The sequence below is a fragment of the Macrobrachium nipponense genome, chromosome 1 (genome assembly GCF_015104395.2).
Source record: "Macrobrachium nipponense isolate FS-2020 chromosome 1, ASM1510439v2, whole genome shotgun sequence".
Lineage (NCBI taxonomy): Eukaryota > Metazoa > Arthropoda > Malacostraca > Decapoda > Palaemonidae > Macrobrachium > Macrobrachium nipponense.
The window spans coordinates 191,123,871-191,141,370 of NC_087200.1; the positions used below are offsets into that span (position 1 = coordinate 191,123,871).

At 36.4% G+C, this 17,500-nt stretch overlaps 1 protein-coding gene across 7 annotated transcripts in view; it reads right to left on the reverse strand.

Annotated features, from left to right (window-relative positions):
• The window catches only part of LOC135219949 (uncharacterized), a 290,474-nt gene that overhangs the window by 66,571 nt on the left and 206,403 nt on the right, over window positions 1-17,500 (reverse strand). The window contains exon 2 of one of the 7 annotated variants that reach the window (XM_064257189.1): window positions 1,861-1,895. The exons of 5 other annotated variants lie outside the window; for them this stretch is intronic. In XM_064257189.1, coding sequence (XP_064113259.1) covers window positions 1,861-1,895 — 35 coding nt within the window. Of the gene's footprint in view, window positions 1-1,829; window positions 1,896-17,500 lie in introns of those variants that run through there. One more of the 7 variants, XM_064257194.1, reaches the window with a different exon arrangement.

The window sequence follows — 17,500 nt, forward strand, 5'->3', positions numbered from 1 at the left end:
CAAGATTGAAGAAAGGACATTGTTACCTTTGTCAATTGTCTGCCGGTCTTCGCCTTGTGAGCAGAGTAAAAAGCAGCGGTACACCACCTCATCTGGTACCACTGTTTGTTGCCAGATCTACTTCCATCGCTTCAACGCTAATGACGTCATCCTGCTACGCCTATGATATGGTAACAATGTTTGTCCGTCGGGCACTGTTCGACCGTGTGGACACACATTAAGAGAATTCCCATATCAACCAAGTTATTCTTACGGATACGAATTTCTTTACCAATTGGTAATCCAAATCTTTCAATAAAATATGACACTGATCGTCAAAGGATCAGTCTGAACCACAATTAAACAAAGGAATAGCGAGCGAAACTCAAATCTGAAAATATAGGTCAATCACCTTTGAAGTCAATGAGATTGTGGACACGAACGACTGACTGGATTCCCTGATGTCCCAAATACCACGACCAATGTTTATGGATTGCCTGAGAGCATGTACCCGTGCCGGCATAAGGCCAGCTGAAACTGGAAGAATGTTCAGAGTCGACTACATGGAAATGATAGGTTGGTTTCATTTACCAGGAATGACTGTCGTTTTGATAGTAATTACAAGCACAAACACACACACACAAACAAAAGACAAGCAATTACGAAAACCCCACTCTGTCAAGCACGCTGGGTGTAAAACTAGAAAAGCAAAAGAAAAAAAAAGAAAATAAAGAAAAAAACCATCATAAAGACCGTCAAATTCACACGGTTAAAAAGAAAAAATTCCCGCGGCCTTTGAAAGCAAATACGAAAGAGCAACACAATGCAAGAGGCCATTAATGCACTTCCCCTAAACAACGGCTCTAAGGACGCATAGGCAATGAAAGGTCCTGCCAGAAATTAAAGTGAAAGCGGAGGCCAAGAGAGAGAGAGAGAAAGAGAGAGAGAGAGAGAGAGAGAGAGAGAGAGAGAGAGAGAGAAAGTCATGTTTAACAGAGAGACAATGAGAGAGGAAAAGAGACACCTCACACTTCAAGGTTTGGTGGACAAAACAACGGACTCGTTAAATAATGAGACGACGAAACAAAAGGGGAAAGGTTTTTCTCTGGTTTAATTTGTCATATGGGGCGTCACTGGTCGATCTCTTGGGATTACATTCCGGCGACTGGTCTTTTTCCTTCCTGCCTCCTCCTGGATTTTCAAATCATTTCCTGCTTCTGCGTTTCCTTGGCTTTTGTAACCTTTCTTGTTTCCTTCAGGAGGCGAATAGATCTATTATTATTCTTTCTTTTTTACAGAGAAAGGCCCTGCTGTCTTCCCTGCTTCTATTTTCCGGTGTGTTCTCAGTTATATATATATATTATATATGTATATATATATATAATATATATATATATATATATATATATCTATATATATATATCTAAATTATTCGAGCTACAAATGTCCTTTAATATCCAATTCGCTCTACCTCGGAATTAATATATTTTCATATATGTAAAACGAAGGGGAATTTTTTAGTTGATAAATTATTATCAACAACAAAATTCCCCTTCGGTTTACATATATGAAAATATATTAATTCCGAGGTAGAGCGAATTACATATTAAAGGACATTTGTTTGTGTGTGTGTGTGCGTGCGCGCACTGGCAAATCGTGTCTTTCCAGTTATCTCCGAATGCAAATATATCACGATAAACATAATAGGAATAAGCAAACGCTGTGTAGCTAGCTAAATATCGCAATTAAAATCTAAATTCAGTAATTTGAGAAATAGGTGACAACCTGCTATGTCTACAGAACAACCACAAAGGAAAGTATTTGCTTTAACCATTATCACAGTTACTTGCCTGACCTGCCGCCACCTCCACTACCAAATACCTTTTCATCAAGTCAGCATATTGCACCGGATTTACCTGAAAAAGAAAGAAATACAAAATTAATCTTACACACATAAATAAATTTACAGGACTATGAATATAAACGCCAATTTATTTCATTTTGCTAAAACTCGAAGTATGTATGATTATAAAATAACACATGAGATACAAGCACACACATTTTCAATGGCCACAATGTTTTATTAACTTTACTTCAATTATTTGTAACACAATGTATGCACGACGATAAAAATATCCCATTATATACAAACTCACACACATATGCACACATATGCATGCATTTAGCCACAGTGATTATATAACTTGTCAGTTCCTTCATACTTTCCAAATGCCACAGTGACTTGGTAACTTATCAATTCTTTCATACGTTTTGAGAGACGAATAATCGGTTAAAAGACAAATTCCGACCACAAAATGCAGGGTATTAATACCACGATCCCGTTGCAGAGAAAAAAAATTAGTATAATTCAGAACTAAGTACAGCATTCCATTTTTTTTTTAATTATTCAAGAACTCTATTTGTAACTAAGCTTCACTACTCAAGAGATACCCCAAAAGATATTTTCCCAGTCGTCTCTAGTCACACCGACGGGGTACGCAGCCCGTGCCAAGGCACATAGGACCCCACGATCGACCCTGCTTAACTGAACTGGGCACCGCATAAAGAAAGCATGTTGAGCAAACACAAAAGAAAGCTGAGCATACCAAATGCGTGCTGAGCATAAACAATGGGTGTTCAATCCTGCACAAAGTTGCTGAGTACACACAAAAGGGTGTTCAGCGCTCAGCAACGATGCTGAGCATACACAAAGGTTATTAAGCAAACACAGAGGATGCTCAGCTCACACAAAGGTGATATACATCCATCCACGTCCCCATCCATTAAGATGAAATCTGGGGAGACGCTTTGTGCGTTTCATGTAATCCCCTGTCATAGCAGGTGTAAGTGGGATTGCATTCACATTAAATCCCTTATTCACAGAAATGGGGACGCCGATGGGGATTTTGGGGATTTCCCTACGTCACAAGCTAGTAAATGAAGGGGAGGTAAAGATTAGCGATGTGATAAGAGAGTCGAGACTAGGATGGCCTGGGCATGTGGTGAGGATGAGAGATTGGGAAGGAATGAAGAGGGGTAGGATGCAACCTGTTCGGGGCAGAGGGTAGGGAGAGAGAGGAGGGCAAAGGAGTGATGGAGGTTTAAAAAAAAAAAAAAAAAAAAAAAAAAAAAACTGGAGTTGATTCATCAGAAACAACTGACCCCTAATATATATATATATATATATATATATATATATATATATATATATATATATATATATATATATATATAGAGAGAGAGAGAGAGAGAGAGAGAGAGAGAGAGAGAGAGAGAGAGAGAGAGAGACAATCCAGCTTGACTGCAACCCTCAGCATTCGACGAACCACTCCGCCTCCGTCAGGGATCGAACCTGGCTCTTCTAGCATGTGAGGTGGACACGTTCCAACAACTGAAGAACATAATACTGAATGTTCTCGATACGGCGATTTAGATAAAATGCACATGGGATTTTGAAATAATATCTTGATAATAACTCGAAAGGATTTTTATGTATAATCTTGATAAAATTTACAAGTAATTTTGATACAAAATCTCAACAAAATTCGCACATAATTTTGATAAAACATCTCAACAAAATTCACACATAATTTTGATAAAATAAAAAAAAAAAAAAGAAAAAAAAAAAAAATCTCAATAAAATTTCACTCCTATGACCACACGGCATTTAACAAGAATCAAACTTCGACACTATAAACAGTTTTAACTTTGAAAACGAGAACATATTTTACAATTTAAATATACAAAATCCCCATCTCAGTTTCAACATGACCAATAAATGAAAAACAAACAAGAGGAGAAAAAAATACACAAGCAAAACAAACATGATCAATCAAATACAAACATCAGCCCTTGAGTATCACTCCAGTTCTGTGCAGTTCGTTAATTTGGCAAAAAACAACAGCAACAAAAACAAAACATGATTGGATGTCATGTTTACTGGAGGAAGTTTTATTGCCTCCGTAATTAGAATTTTGTTGACTCAGAAACAAGAAGATTCTCTGTATTTACTTGACCTTAACTATTAAAAATCCACGGATCTTATTATCAATTATTTCTTCCAAGTTTGTCACTTGCTCGAGGTGTAAGCCTATAAACAACTTTGTTGTTGTTGTTGTTGTTGTTGCTCTTGTTGGGGGGTGTAAACCCCTAAAAAGGTCTGAAAAAAAGTGTTTCATACTGAGTTAAAGATACAGGAATTTTAGGATAAGATATTTATGATTTATTTATTAGAATGAAAATGTACAAAATAAATAATGCGGATGCTAAATAGTACAGTAATATGATTTCCAATAAAATATAGCGTATTTATTCTAATTTTCGTAGGTGAAACAACGCTCCATTTGACCGAGTAAGCTGGAGGTGGGATCACGCCTTGTTTAATATCTCGTTACTGCTTGCTTGGCTTGCGGTAAAACAAGATTTCTCAATTACCACTTGAAAAACATATTCATGAATGTATGTATATGTATATATGTATTTAGAACAACACATACTCACGAGTGGAACAGAAATGAACTTCTGACTCATATTAGGATCGAACCCAGGTCTTTCAATTGAAAGGCAAGGCTGCCAACTAAGCCACGCAAGTCCTGAAAGAAGTTGGAGCCCTGGTGGGTTAGTTGGTAGCGGCCTTGCCTTTCAATTGAAAGACCCGGGTTTGATCCTGATGTGAGTGAGAAATATAATACATATATATATATAATAAATATATATATATATATATATATTATATAGTATATATATATATATATATATATATATATACTATATACACACACATACACACAAACATTTCAAAGGTCAAACGAGACCACCGCCAAACACAAACAGTTCCAAAGACAAAACTAAAAGAACAAACTCATACTAAAATTGTGATCACAATCCCAAGTAAGAGATGGAGACAAAAAAAGAAAATAAAAAAAATAAACTTTAAATATGAAAAATCACCAAAATCAAAGGAGGAGAGACGCGAACTTCTCCCACATTATCATCTAGGGTCTCCACCTCATTTGTAAGGCAAACAAATAAGAGACTTATGGAAATAAACACGCGACGCGCTCGGCTGCCAAGTAGACAATACCAAGTGGTTTGTCATGGGACGAATAAACAGAGAAACTTTTTTTTTTCGAATTTATTCTTAGATATGGTTTTTTTTTATCGCATTATCTGTGTTCGTTTTGTTTGAAACATTCTTATATGCAGAGAAACTTCTTTCCTGTGTTTTTCATTTTTTTTTTTTTTTTATGCAGTTTTTTGTTATTTCCGTTCGCCCCATTGAATTTTTTTTTCATGTTTGTCTTCATTTGTTTTTAATTTTTTTTTTCTATTTTATCTTTTCTTAGTTCTGCTTGCAACTGTTGTTTCCACTGTTTTTTTTCTAATTGTTATCTTATTTCGTTCTGTCTAAAGGAGGTTTTTCTTTCCATTCACTGGTTTTTCCTCATTTACATTTAGACAGGTTCATCCATCTGTGTTAGCTGTATTCATTCTGTTATTATTCTTATTTTATTTGTATTTTTTTTTTTGGGGGGGGGGGGGATTTCATACAAAACATTTCGAATTAAATTAAATCATTGTTTGCATGGACTTCTCTTCCCCTGTGATTTATATTTATCTCAAAGGTTTGACCAAATTTCAAAATCCCTTCTTTTAGTTCTCAAAATAATCGATTATCTTTATAAAAAAAATATTATGCGAATACATCCATTTGTCTCTCTGACACCTTTGTAAAATCTTTAAAACGAGAGAGAGAGAGAGAGAGAGAGAGAGAGAGAGAGAGAGAGAGAGAGAGAGAGAGAGAGAGAATTACAAGGATTAGGATGTCTTAGACTTTTTAGTCCATCCGAGGAGAGCGAGAGATGCAAGAATTATGTAAAAAAAAAAAAACATTTTAACATCTGAGAGAGAGAGAGAGATGAGAGGAGAGATGAGAGACGAGACGAGAGAGAGAGAGAGAGAGAGAAGATAACAACACTTCATTTTATGGTCCCATTAGAGACAAATTAACCCTATAATACACCAACATATATTTCAGGTAATTCTTTCTGAAATTAACCAGAACAAACACCCCTATTTTAAAATTCAGCAATTCTTTCTGAAATTAACAGACACCAACATATATTTCAGGTAATTCTTTCTGAAATTAACCAGAATAAACAACCCTATTTAAAATGGATTCTACTATAAAACATTCGTCCACATTTAAGTTGTACCATTTAATCATTAAAACCCAAAATAAACAATGCATCAGCAAGAAAGCATGAATTTTAAGACGATTTATAAATAAACAGAAGTGTTTTCGCCAAACGTAATCATTGTTTATAAATGCTGTCGTAACTCATGTTGATGTTTTTGCCTTGGGTACACGGGTGTAATGCTAATAATCTAAATGACAATCATCTTAAAATAGTTATATGACAAATTTTCCACGGCAGAACAACCAAAGTAGAAGCTCAAATATCTATCTATCTGTCTATGCATGAATGCATGCATACCTGGGTTCGATCCTCATGTGAGTCAGAAATATATGTATGCGTGTATATACGGATTATATACAAAAGTACACACACAATATATATAAAACACATAAATACATACTGAATATATATGAATATCAAAATATATATATATATATATATATATATATATATATATATATATATATATATATATATATATATATATATATATATATATATATATATATATATATATATATATATATATATATATATATATATATATAAAATATTCATGTATGTATTTATTATATATGTAGCGTGAGTGCGTTTGTACACACAAACCCATATGTGCATAGATATGTGAGTATATATATATATATATATATATATATATATATATATATATATATATATATATATATATATATATATTATATATCTTTCATTTAATTATGCGAATTGGATTATATCCGTGCGTATGTTCGATATTCCCCAAATATCACTCACACAGTGAGCAAGATTCTGTAAAGGACAACAACAACTAAAATAAAAAAAGTAAAAATATTACAGTATTTGGATGTTTATATCCAAATTAAAGCGACAGAGTAAGACAAGTACTACATTATAGTACAAACTACAAATGTGATAAAATTCCAAACTTTATTTATTGAAAAGCCTTGCATACGAATTGAAGTATAGGAATATTCAATAGAGTGAACAGTATACCATATCCCATCATGGTTGAATTATTATTATTATTATTATTTTTTTTTTTTTTTTTTTTTTTTTTTTTTTTTTTTTTTTTTTTTGCTCTATCACAGTCCTCCAATTCGACTGGGTGGTATTTATAGTGTGGGGTTCCGGGTTGCATCCTGCCTCCTTAGGAGTCCATCACTTTTCTTACTATGTGTGCCGTTTCTAGGATCACACTCTTCTGCATCAATCCTGGAGCTACTTCAGCCTCTAGTTTTTTCTAGATTCCTTTTCAGGGATCTTGGGATCGTGCCTAGTGCTCCTATGATTATGGGTACGATTTCCACTGGCATATCCCATATCCTTCTTATTTCTATTTTCAGATCTTGATACTTATCCATTTTTTCCCTCTCTTTCTCTTCAACTCTGGTGTCCCATGGTATTGCGACATCAATGAGTGATACTTTCTTCTTGACTTTGTCAATCAACGTCACGTCTGGTCTGTTTGCACGTATCACCCTATCCGTTCTGATACCATAGTCCCAGAGGATCTTTGCGTGATCGTTTTCTATCACTCCCTCAGGTTGGTGCTCGTACCACTTATTACTGCAAGGTAGCTGATGTTTCTTGCACAGGCTCCAGTGGAGGGCTTTTGCTACTGAATCATGCCTCTTTTTGTACTGGTTCTGTGCAAGTGCCGGGCATTCACTTGCTATGTGGTTTATGGTTTCATTTTTCGTATTGCACTTCCTACATATGGGAGAGATGTTATTTCCGTCTATCGTTCTTTGAACATACCTGGTTCTTAGGGCCTGATCTTGTGCCGCTGTTATCATTCCTTCAGTTTCCTTCTTTAGCTCTCCCCTCTGTAACCATTGCCAATTGTCATCGCTGGCTAGTTCTTTAGTCTGTCTCATGTATTGTCCGTGCATTGGTTTGTTGTGCAAGTCCTCTGTTCTGTCTGTCTTTCTTCTGTCTCTGTATATTTCTGGGTCTTCGTCTACTTTTATCAGTCCTTCTTCCCATGCACTCTTTAGCCACTCGTCTTCACTGGTTTTCAGATATTGCCCCAGTGCTCTGTTCTCAATGTTTACGCAGTCCTCTATACTTAGTAGTCCTCTCCCTCCTTCCTTTCGTGTTATGTATAGTCTGTCCGTATTTGCTCTTGGGTGTAGTGCTTTGTGTATTGTCATATGTTTCCTGGTTTTCTGATCTATGCTGCGGAGTTCTGCCTTTGTCCATTCCACTATTCCTGCGCTGTATCTGATTACTGGCACTGCCCATGTGTTTATGGCTTTTATCATATTTCCGGCGTTGAGTTTTGACTTGAGTATCGCCTTGAGTCTCTGCATATATTCTTTCCTGATCGTGTCCTTCATCTCTTGGTGTTTTATATCTCCTCCTTCCATTATTCCCAGGTATTTGTATCCTGTCTCATCTATGTGTTTGATGTTGCTCCCATCTGGTAGCTTTATCCCTTCAGTTCTCGTTACTTTGCCTTTTTGTATGTTGACTAAGGCACATTTTTCTATTCCAAACTCCATCCTGATGTCCCCAGATACAATCCTTACAGTCTGGATTAGGGTATCTATTTCCTTGATGCTCTTACCATACAGCTTGATGTCGTCCATGAACATCAGATGGTTGATTCTGTTGCCTCTTTTCTTGAGTTGGTACCCGGCATCCATCTTCTGTAGTACTTTTGTCATGGGAATCATGGCTACTACGAAGAGTAGTGGGGACAGTGAGTCGCCCTGGAAGATCCCTCTCCTGATATTAACCTGTGCTAGTCTTATTCCAGAGCTTGTAAGTATTGTATTCCAGTTGCGCATTGTATTTTTTGAGGAAGCTGATGGTGTTTTCCTCTGCCCCGTATATTTTCAGGCATTCTATTAGCCATGTGTGTGGTATCATGTCGAAGGCTTTCTTATAGTCTATCCATGCCATGCTTAGGTTGGTTCCTTCTCCTACTGTTCTTCATTACCATTTTGTCTATCAGGAGCTGGTCTTTTGTGCCCCTACACTTCCTTCTGCAGCCTTTCTGTTGGTGGGGGATGGTGTTTGTCTCCTCTAGGTAGTTGTATAGCCTTTCACTGATGATACCTGTTAGTAACTTCCACATTATTGGTAGGCAGGTGATAGGCCTGTAGTTACTGGCTATATTTCCCTTACTCTTGTCTTTTTGTACTAAGGATGTTCTTCCTGTGGTCATCCATTTGGGTGCTTGGTGATTTGAGATACAATGCTGGAGTTGTTCTGCTATTCGTGGGTGTGTGGGCATTGAAGTTTTTGAGCCAGTATCCATGGACTTCATCAGGACCTGGGGCTTTCCAGTTTGGCATTTTCTTTAGTTGGTGTCTGACTGTGTCTGTCGTGATCTCTGTGAATCTTTGTTTTATTTCTGCCCTGCTTCTTCCTTGACTTCCTGGAGCCATGTTGCATGTTTGTTGTGTGATACCGGATTGCTCCATATGTTTTCCCAGAGTCTCTTACTTTGTTCGGCTTCAGGAATTTCTGGGTGGTTGTCTTCCCCTCTTAGTTGGCTGTATAGTCTTTTCTGGTTGGTTCCGAATAGTTTGTTCTGTTGGTATCCCTTATTCCTGTTCATGTACCGTTGGATCTTATGTGCTTTGGCCTTAAGCCTCTGTTTTACATCTTCTATTGTGTTGTTTAGTCCCTCTCTTGTACTTTGTATTTCTCGTGAGTTCCTCCCTTGTTTTCTTGCTTCTTAGCCTTCTTTCTGCCATCTCTTTCAGTTTACTCAAGTCAGATCTCATCACCATGATTTGCTTTTCCAGGCGCCTTTTCCAAGGAGGTTGCTGTTTTGGTTTCTGTTGGGTTTGTTGTGCTGGTGGTGTTGGTGTTCGTATCCCCATCAGTTCTGCTACTAATCTTGCTCCTGCATATGTCAAGTTATTTGTTTCTGTGATACTGGTAGTGTGTATTATGCCCATTATTTCATTGACCTCACTTGTTTTCTCCCTTAATTTCTTGGTGTTGTAGGCTTTCATGGAGGGGATCTTTATTCTCTCTGTATCTGGCTCCATCCATTGTCTAATCTTTTCTACCCATTCCGTCCTCTCTGTTACTTCGTCGGTGTTTCTTCGTGTGTCGTTGTTGTTTGATACTTCATCCTCCCTGTCGTCTTCTGTGGCATCGTCTCTCAGTTCGTCTTCGTGTAATTCGTTGTCGTGTGACATTTCCCTTTCCAGTTCTTCTCTTTCTGTTGGGGAGAGCCAGTTGTTTTTCTTTATGTTCCTTACTTGGTCTGCCAGCCTCTGCTCTGTTTGGGGGGTGTTATTCCTCTCATTCCAGATGTTGACCAATCTTCTTCTATATCCTCTCTCCGTCGGGTGCTTCTGATGTAGCATCTCCATATTTCCTTATTTTCTTCTCTTGTCTATTTCTTCCTTTTTGCCTCTGTAGCTCCAATTTCAGGCTGTTGATTACTGTCGTTGTGGTGATCAGTTGCTGGATGACGACCTCCAAGTACCTGACCGTCTTCCCCTTCAATTGGGTTGAATACCTGGTTGCCGGACGAAGCTCCTCTGTTGCCAGAGGTTCCATTTACGTCGTTGTCGTTTATTCCTTCATTTCTTTCCATCATTGCTGAGTTTTGCTATTTAACCCATAGCTGGACCCTACCCCATCAGGGATAGGTACTCATTTACAGCTGAGTAGACTGAGGAAATTATGGTAAAGATCCTTTCCCAAGGAATCAACGCCGAGGAGAGCGGTCACCCATCCAACGACTGACCAGCCCCAATGTTGCTTAACTTGACTTAAGTCTATTGTCGACCTAACCCACTCCTCCACGGCGCCACATATTATTATTATTATTATTATTATTATTATTATTATTAATTATTATTCAAAATTATATATATATTTCTATGTAAAATATAATTGTGGATTTTTAAACAATTTGTTCTTCACGAGACTGTGAATTTATTATTATTATTATTATTATTATTATTATTATTATTATTATTATTATTATTATTATTATTATTATTATTATTATTATTATTCAGCAGATGACCACTAACTGTATATTCAAGCTTCCAAAGAATATGGTGTTCATTAGGAAGAGGTAAGACGAGGTAAAAGGGAAATACAGAAAGAAGAGATACAACTTATTAAAAAAAATCAATAAAAAGGTAAACAGAAAAGAATGTAAAAATGCAAGAAGAATATAATCAGGGTAGCAATGCAGTTCATTTTCGCTTGAGCTTCTTAAGTTCCAATTGCCCAACATCCTTTGGGAGGCTCCTCCAAAGTCCAGCGGTGTGAGGAAGAAACGACCTCTGGATCTGGTGTCATGAGATCAGCAAGAACCTCACTCAGTCCTCTAACCAAAGTCAATTCAAATACCATCTGTGGCGGAGAATTTCGTCCTTCCTCCCCTTTCATATTTCACGGCTTGCAGCGGCAAGTAAATCCAAAAGTACTAATCTATTTCGTTTGCCTCAAGTGCACGAATTTCGGGTAGAAAACACTACCAACATGTAGGTCCTACAAACGAGGCAAAAAGCGAATTCCATGTATGTAGCTCTCTCTCTCTCTCTCTCTCTCTCTCTCTCTTAAAAGTTTCATCTAAAAGTCGTGTTATTCGACAGTCCACGAATTTCACTGCTAAAATATAGGTCCTAAAAATGAAACGAAAAGATCATTCTCTCTCTCTCTCTCTCTCTCTCTCTCTCTCTCTCTCTCTCTCTCTCTCTCTCTCTCTCTCTCTTACCCAACAAAATTCGTCTTTTATTCGGTAGCCCATGAATTTCGAGAACTCACTATTAACATATGGGTCCTAAAAATGAAACGGAAAGTTAACTCTCTCTCTCTCTTTTCGAGCCAGGACCTGAAACAAGGGCCATCTTGAGAGACATACATTAAGACGACTCCGAAGAATTTCAAGAGTTTTAACTCCATTAGCATTGATTACGTTAATGCGTTTCACGGAGAGAGAGAGAGAGAGAGAGAGAGAGAGAGAGAGAGAGAGAGAGAGAGAGAGAGAGAGAGAGAGAGAGAGAGTATTAGTCTATGTTTCCTTTTTGAACATATCTACTTTGCAGAGAGAGTTACAAAGAGTTACAAGGATTAGTATGTCTCAAAGACTTGTTAGTCCATCCGAGGAGATATCGTGTGCTCACTTGTCTGTAGGAGCAGGCTTTACTGTTCATTCACAGTATCCTACTGATTTTGTCGAGTTTTCTTTTAAACTCTTCCACACTGTTGCTGTTTACAACTTTCGGTGGCAGTTTATTCCATGTGTCACATATCTTGTATGAGAAGAAGCTCCCTCAATGGGATGTGTTGTATATCTTCAGTTCTATAGTTGTCCTCACAATCGTCGTATTTCTAAGCCATACATGTTCAGGCTCTCTAGTCGTCTTTGGTAACCTATTCGCCTGATGGATGGAATTAACTTTGTGGCTCTTGCTTGTACCCTTTCTAATCTATTTATATACTTTCTTAGTGTTGGTGACCAAAACTGTACTGCTTATTCAAGATGAGGTCTAACTATTGATGTGTAGAGCTGCAGCACTGTTTCCTTGTTTCTGTATTTGAACTGCCTCTTTATGTATCCCTCTAGTTTCTGTGCCCTCTTTTCAGCTTTTATGCACTGTTTTGTGGATTTAAGTCCTTGGTAATAATGACTCCAAGGTCCTCTTCTTGTTCTACACTATTTATGTCAATCCCAAGCAGCATGTAGTTGGCATGAAGGTTGTTTGTTCCTATTTATAACACTTTAAACTTACCCAAGTTAAAAGGCATTTGTCCTCTTTACCACTTTCCTATTTTCTTTAGATCATTTCATAAACTTTCCGCAGTATCTGGGTCTGCTGCATTTACACATAGTTTGGTGTCGTCTGCAAGCTAAGTTAAGCCTACATCAAAGTCATTAATGTAAATAAAAAACAAAAGAGAGCCAAGGACAGAACCCTGAGGAACTCTGCTTTTCACATATGCCCATTCTGATTCTTCACCATTTATTTTACGAACTCTGTTTTCTATAAGTTAGCCAGTCTTCGATCCAGTCTGCTATTTCTCCTACAGTTCCTAAAGCTCTTACTTTTGTCATTAGTTTCTTGTGTGGAACTTTGTCAAAGGTCTTATCGAAATCTAAGTAGAGTATATCTATTGCTCTATTACTATCGTAAATACCAAAAGGTTTGATAGGCAGGATCTGTTTCGTCTGAAACCGTTTTGGTTGTTTAACAAGAAGTTATTTCTATTAATGTGATTCTGCAATTATGGGCTCAAAAATCTTACGAACGACCGACGTTAGACAGATTGGTCTATAATTTCCTGGCTCTTCTCTTAGACCCTTTTTGTAAACTGGGGGTACATTACCTAGATTCCATCCTTTTGGTGCCTTTTGTGTTTCTGTACTTTTCTGTAGAGTTTATGTAGGTGAAGAACTATCTCCTCTTTTAGCTCTTTAATTTCTCTTGGATGAATCACATCGGGGCCAATTTGAACTTGTTACGTTTTTCTATTTTGTTTTTAATGTCATCTTCTGTAAATATTATTTTGTCCAACGGTTATACTCCTTCATATTTAATAGCAGGTTCCGGTATTGAGGTAGTGTCTTCAATTGTAAAAACGGTAGTAAAATACTTATTCAATAACTGCTTTTCCCAAGTCTGAGTTCACCAGGTTTCCTCTATTGTCCCTCAGAGTAGTTTAGCCTTCGCTCACTGAGTAGTGGTTGCAGGGGTGGTCATTCATTACATGAAGGAGTGAGCTTAACGGGGCACAGTAGCAACACTCCATTTAGGCATCTCCGGTTGCCCCAGGATCCCTCCAATCCTGGTCTTTGGAAACCTGCATGCATCTGCCCTGCGTTATTTGAAGAGGTTCCAAAGCCTCGGTTCTGATGCATGAGGTGTAGCTGTCAGCTCTTTACACTAATCGTATGTCTAAGTGATGTATAAATATATATATATATATATATATATATATATATATATATATATATATATATATATATATATATATATATACACACACATAACACTTACAAGATGAAATATATCAGAGAGAGAGAGAGAGAGAGAGAGAGAGAGAGAGAGAGAGAGAGAGAGAGAGAGATGTCAAGGTAGTAGGAAGGCGGTCAGAACGGAAGTAAAGTAGAAGGTTTAGAAGAGGTCGCAGCTCGGGGCTGAAGGGACGCTGTAAAAACCCCCTCAAGTATTGCCTACTATGCATTACTCCCCCTTCCGAGAAGTAATGAAAGCAGAGAAAAAATGAGAGAGAGAGAGAGAGAGAGAGAGAGAGAGAGAGAGAGAGAGAGAGAGAGAGAGAGAGAGCTCTGATGTTTCATGGGGAAAATAGCTTGTAATGATAGAAGTAGGAACTGGCTGCAATAAACAATGGGGAGAGTTTTATAATCTGCCTCCTTCCTCGATTACATTCAATTAAAATGGAAAAATCAGAAGTAGTACATGCAATGACTATTTCCCAGAACGGAAACTGGTCATGTTTGTCCTGTAAATCTACAAATGTCATTCCTTCATTCCATCGTCAGCACCACGAAAAAAATATCCAAAGGTACAAAAAGAAATTGGAGCTGGAATATACAATTAAGGTCATTAGAACTCGAAGCAGTTGCACTACGAAACAAATGTTAGGAGAGCGTTGAGTTAAGTCAGATAGAGGAAAATTTCCTAATTTCAATTTTAGTTTTTTTTTTTTTTTGCTGATACTGAAGTTCTTTCATCACTAACTATTTGCAGGGAAAAAAGACGTTCCTGGCATCGGCGACGCCAGTTAACTCAAAAGATCAATTAATAGGTCAAACTGTAATATGCTTAGCATGGAAGGTCTATTGTCAATTGTTTGAACAATCAACCTCCCTTTTATAGCATAGAGAGAGAGAGAGAGAGAGAGAGAGAGAGAGAGAGAGAGAGAGAGAGAGTAAAATGGAAGAAAGAAGATGAACGGAGGAACAGTAAAAAGAATGAAAGAGTTGTAGCCACGGGCTTCGAGAAGGGAGGCCTCAAAGAACCTTCAATAAAAATAATGCCTACAGTGCAAAACCATGAGGTGCACTGACGGCGACATCACCCTACAGGGGAAAAGTAATTATCACTTTCTCCGTCTTCCGCCTTTTTATAAATTTCTTTGTTTACTTTCTGTGTAATATCATCATTATCATTGGGTTCATTTAGTTCACGATGTTCATATTTAAACCTATCTCCTCTCAGCACTCTGCCCCTTCATATTATCTATCTATCTATATCTATCTATCTATCATCTATCTATCTATATATATATCTATCTATATATATATATATATATATATATATATATATATATATATATAATATATAATATACACGCATTAAGCTACAAGTGTCCTTTAATATCCAATTCGCTCTACCTCGGAATTAATATATATTTTCCTGTATGTTAACCGAAGGTGAGTTTTTTAGTTGATAATAATTTCGTCCTCTCGTGGGTTCGAACCATTGCCCAATATATATATATATATATATATATATATATATATATATATATATATATTATATATATATACTAGATGAGAAGAATACGAAAACAGTAGGAAATAAAGATAAAATAATATAGACATATAGTTGTTGTTATTTTTTATTGTTAAAAAATGTTAAAAGTCGGATTTTTTAAAATTTAAATCGGATTTGTTTGATTTAAATCGATTTTTTAAAATTACATTTTTTATTTAACTCAAAAAAAAAATTTTCAGATTAGTTATATTTTCAGCAATGCATGTAATTGCATGATGTATCAGAGATAGAGACGAGGTATCCTATCTATCATTGAAGACCTAGTTGTGTGGTTGGAGTCATTGGCTCTGACTATCTAGAATCTAGATCAAGTATAAAAGGATAAATGTACAGCTGCTGGGGCAGTGAAGTTCACTTTTTCAATTATACATTTTATCTAAATTACATATTATTTTATTTCAATCAGATTTCTTTATTAGATTTGTTAATTTTGTTTATATTATTTCTTAATGATATATATAGATGCGATAATTCCGAAGACACCATTGGAAAGAGCAGACAAAACTCTATTAGGATGGCTATTCAAATAACATTTACGATGAATTGTTAGAGTGATAATAATTATTATAAATAATGATTAGGCTACTTTTACCGACATATTTCCATGCATCTCTTGAGTTGTTTAGGTACGAAAATTCCGAAGACACCATTGGAAAGAGCAGACAAAACTCTACTAGGCTGGCTATAAAAATAAAATTTGAGACGAATAAATACTATAATACTAATTATTATGAATACTTCGTAAGCTGTTTGTTTCACATGAAAATTATATGTTAGAGAATTGCTTAGATTCAGTTAAACTCAGAAGAAATTTAGTTGAAAGGACAAAATATATTTAATTTACAATCAAGAAATAATATTCCAGTTTTAGTATAAGTAGCTAAAAGATCATTTTTATTCAAAAGTTGACTGCCCGCAGTACACATTATGATATAATGCTGTATCAATAAAACAACTTATTAAAAAAAAATTTTTGCTTATCTAATATTTTTCCTTATTTTAAATTATTATATCATGATAATAGTATGATTTAAATCCTGGATTTAAAAAATATTTTTATTTAAATCTTGATTTAAATCAAACAACCCTGCATATACATATATACATACATACACACACACACGCATATATATATATATATATATATATATATATATATTATATATATATAATGTATATATGTCCACCCAAAAATTTAATATCTCTCTCTCTCTCTCTCTCTCTCTCTCTCTCTCTCTCTCTCTCTCTCTCTCTAGGTCACAATTAATGTCTTACAATCGGTTTATCTCTGGAGTCTATTTTAAAGATTCCATCTTCTTCCTGACACAGCCAAGAGTAAACACTCTTCCTAGGAAGAGAGCTCACTTATTATGAATCACCTCGAAGTAGGGACCGTTTTCAGACCCGCATCCAACACAAACTGTCAAATTTTAACAATCTATCAAAGTACATCTTGTCGACTCGTTTTTTCTGGATTTCGATGTCCTCTCCTTCCACGGAGCCAAGGCGAAGACAAGTGCGTTCGTTCGTCCTTCTCCCCGTGTGTCACCTTATAATTCTTGAGCATTTGAACTTGCATACCTCGGGGATGTTCTCCTCGAAGGGGTCACAGCCAGTAAAGAATCTGGGTCATTCTTGCAGAGCCGTCGAGGAATCCATCCCCAGAGGTCTTCAAGCTGAAATTGCTAAAGAATTCCAATTGCCTCCGTCTGTCTCCAAGGAAGGAGGAAGACTTCGAAATCCAGAAGAGAAGAATCGAATCTTCCGTCAGATTCTCAAACCAACATTCAGCTTCAAGCGTCTTTAACTCAGCCT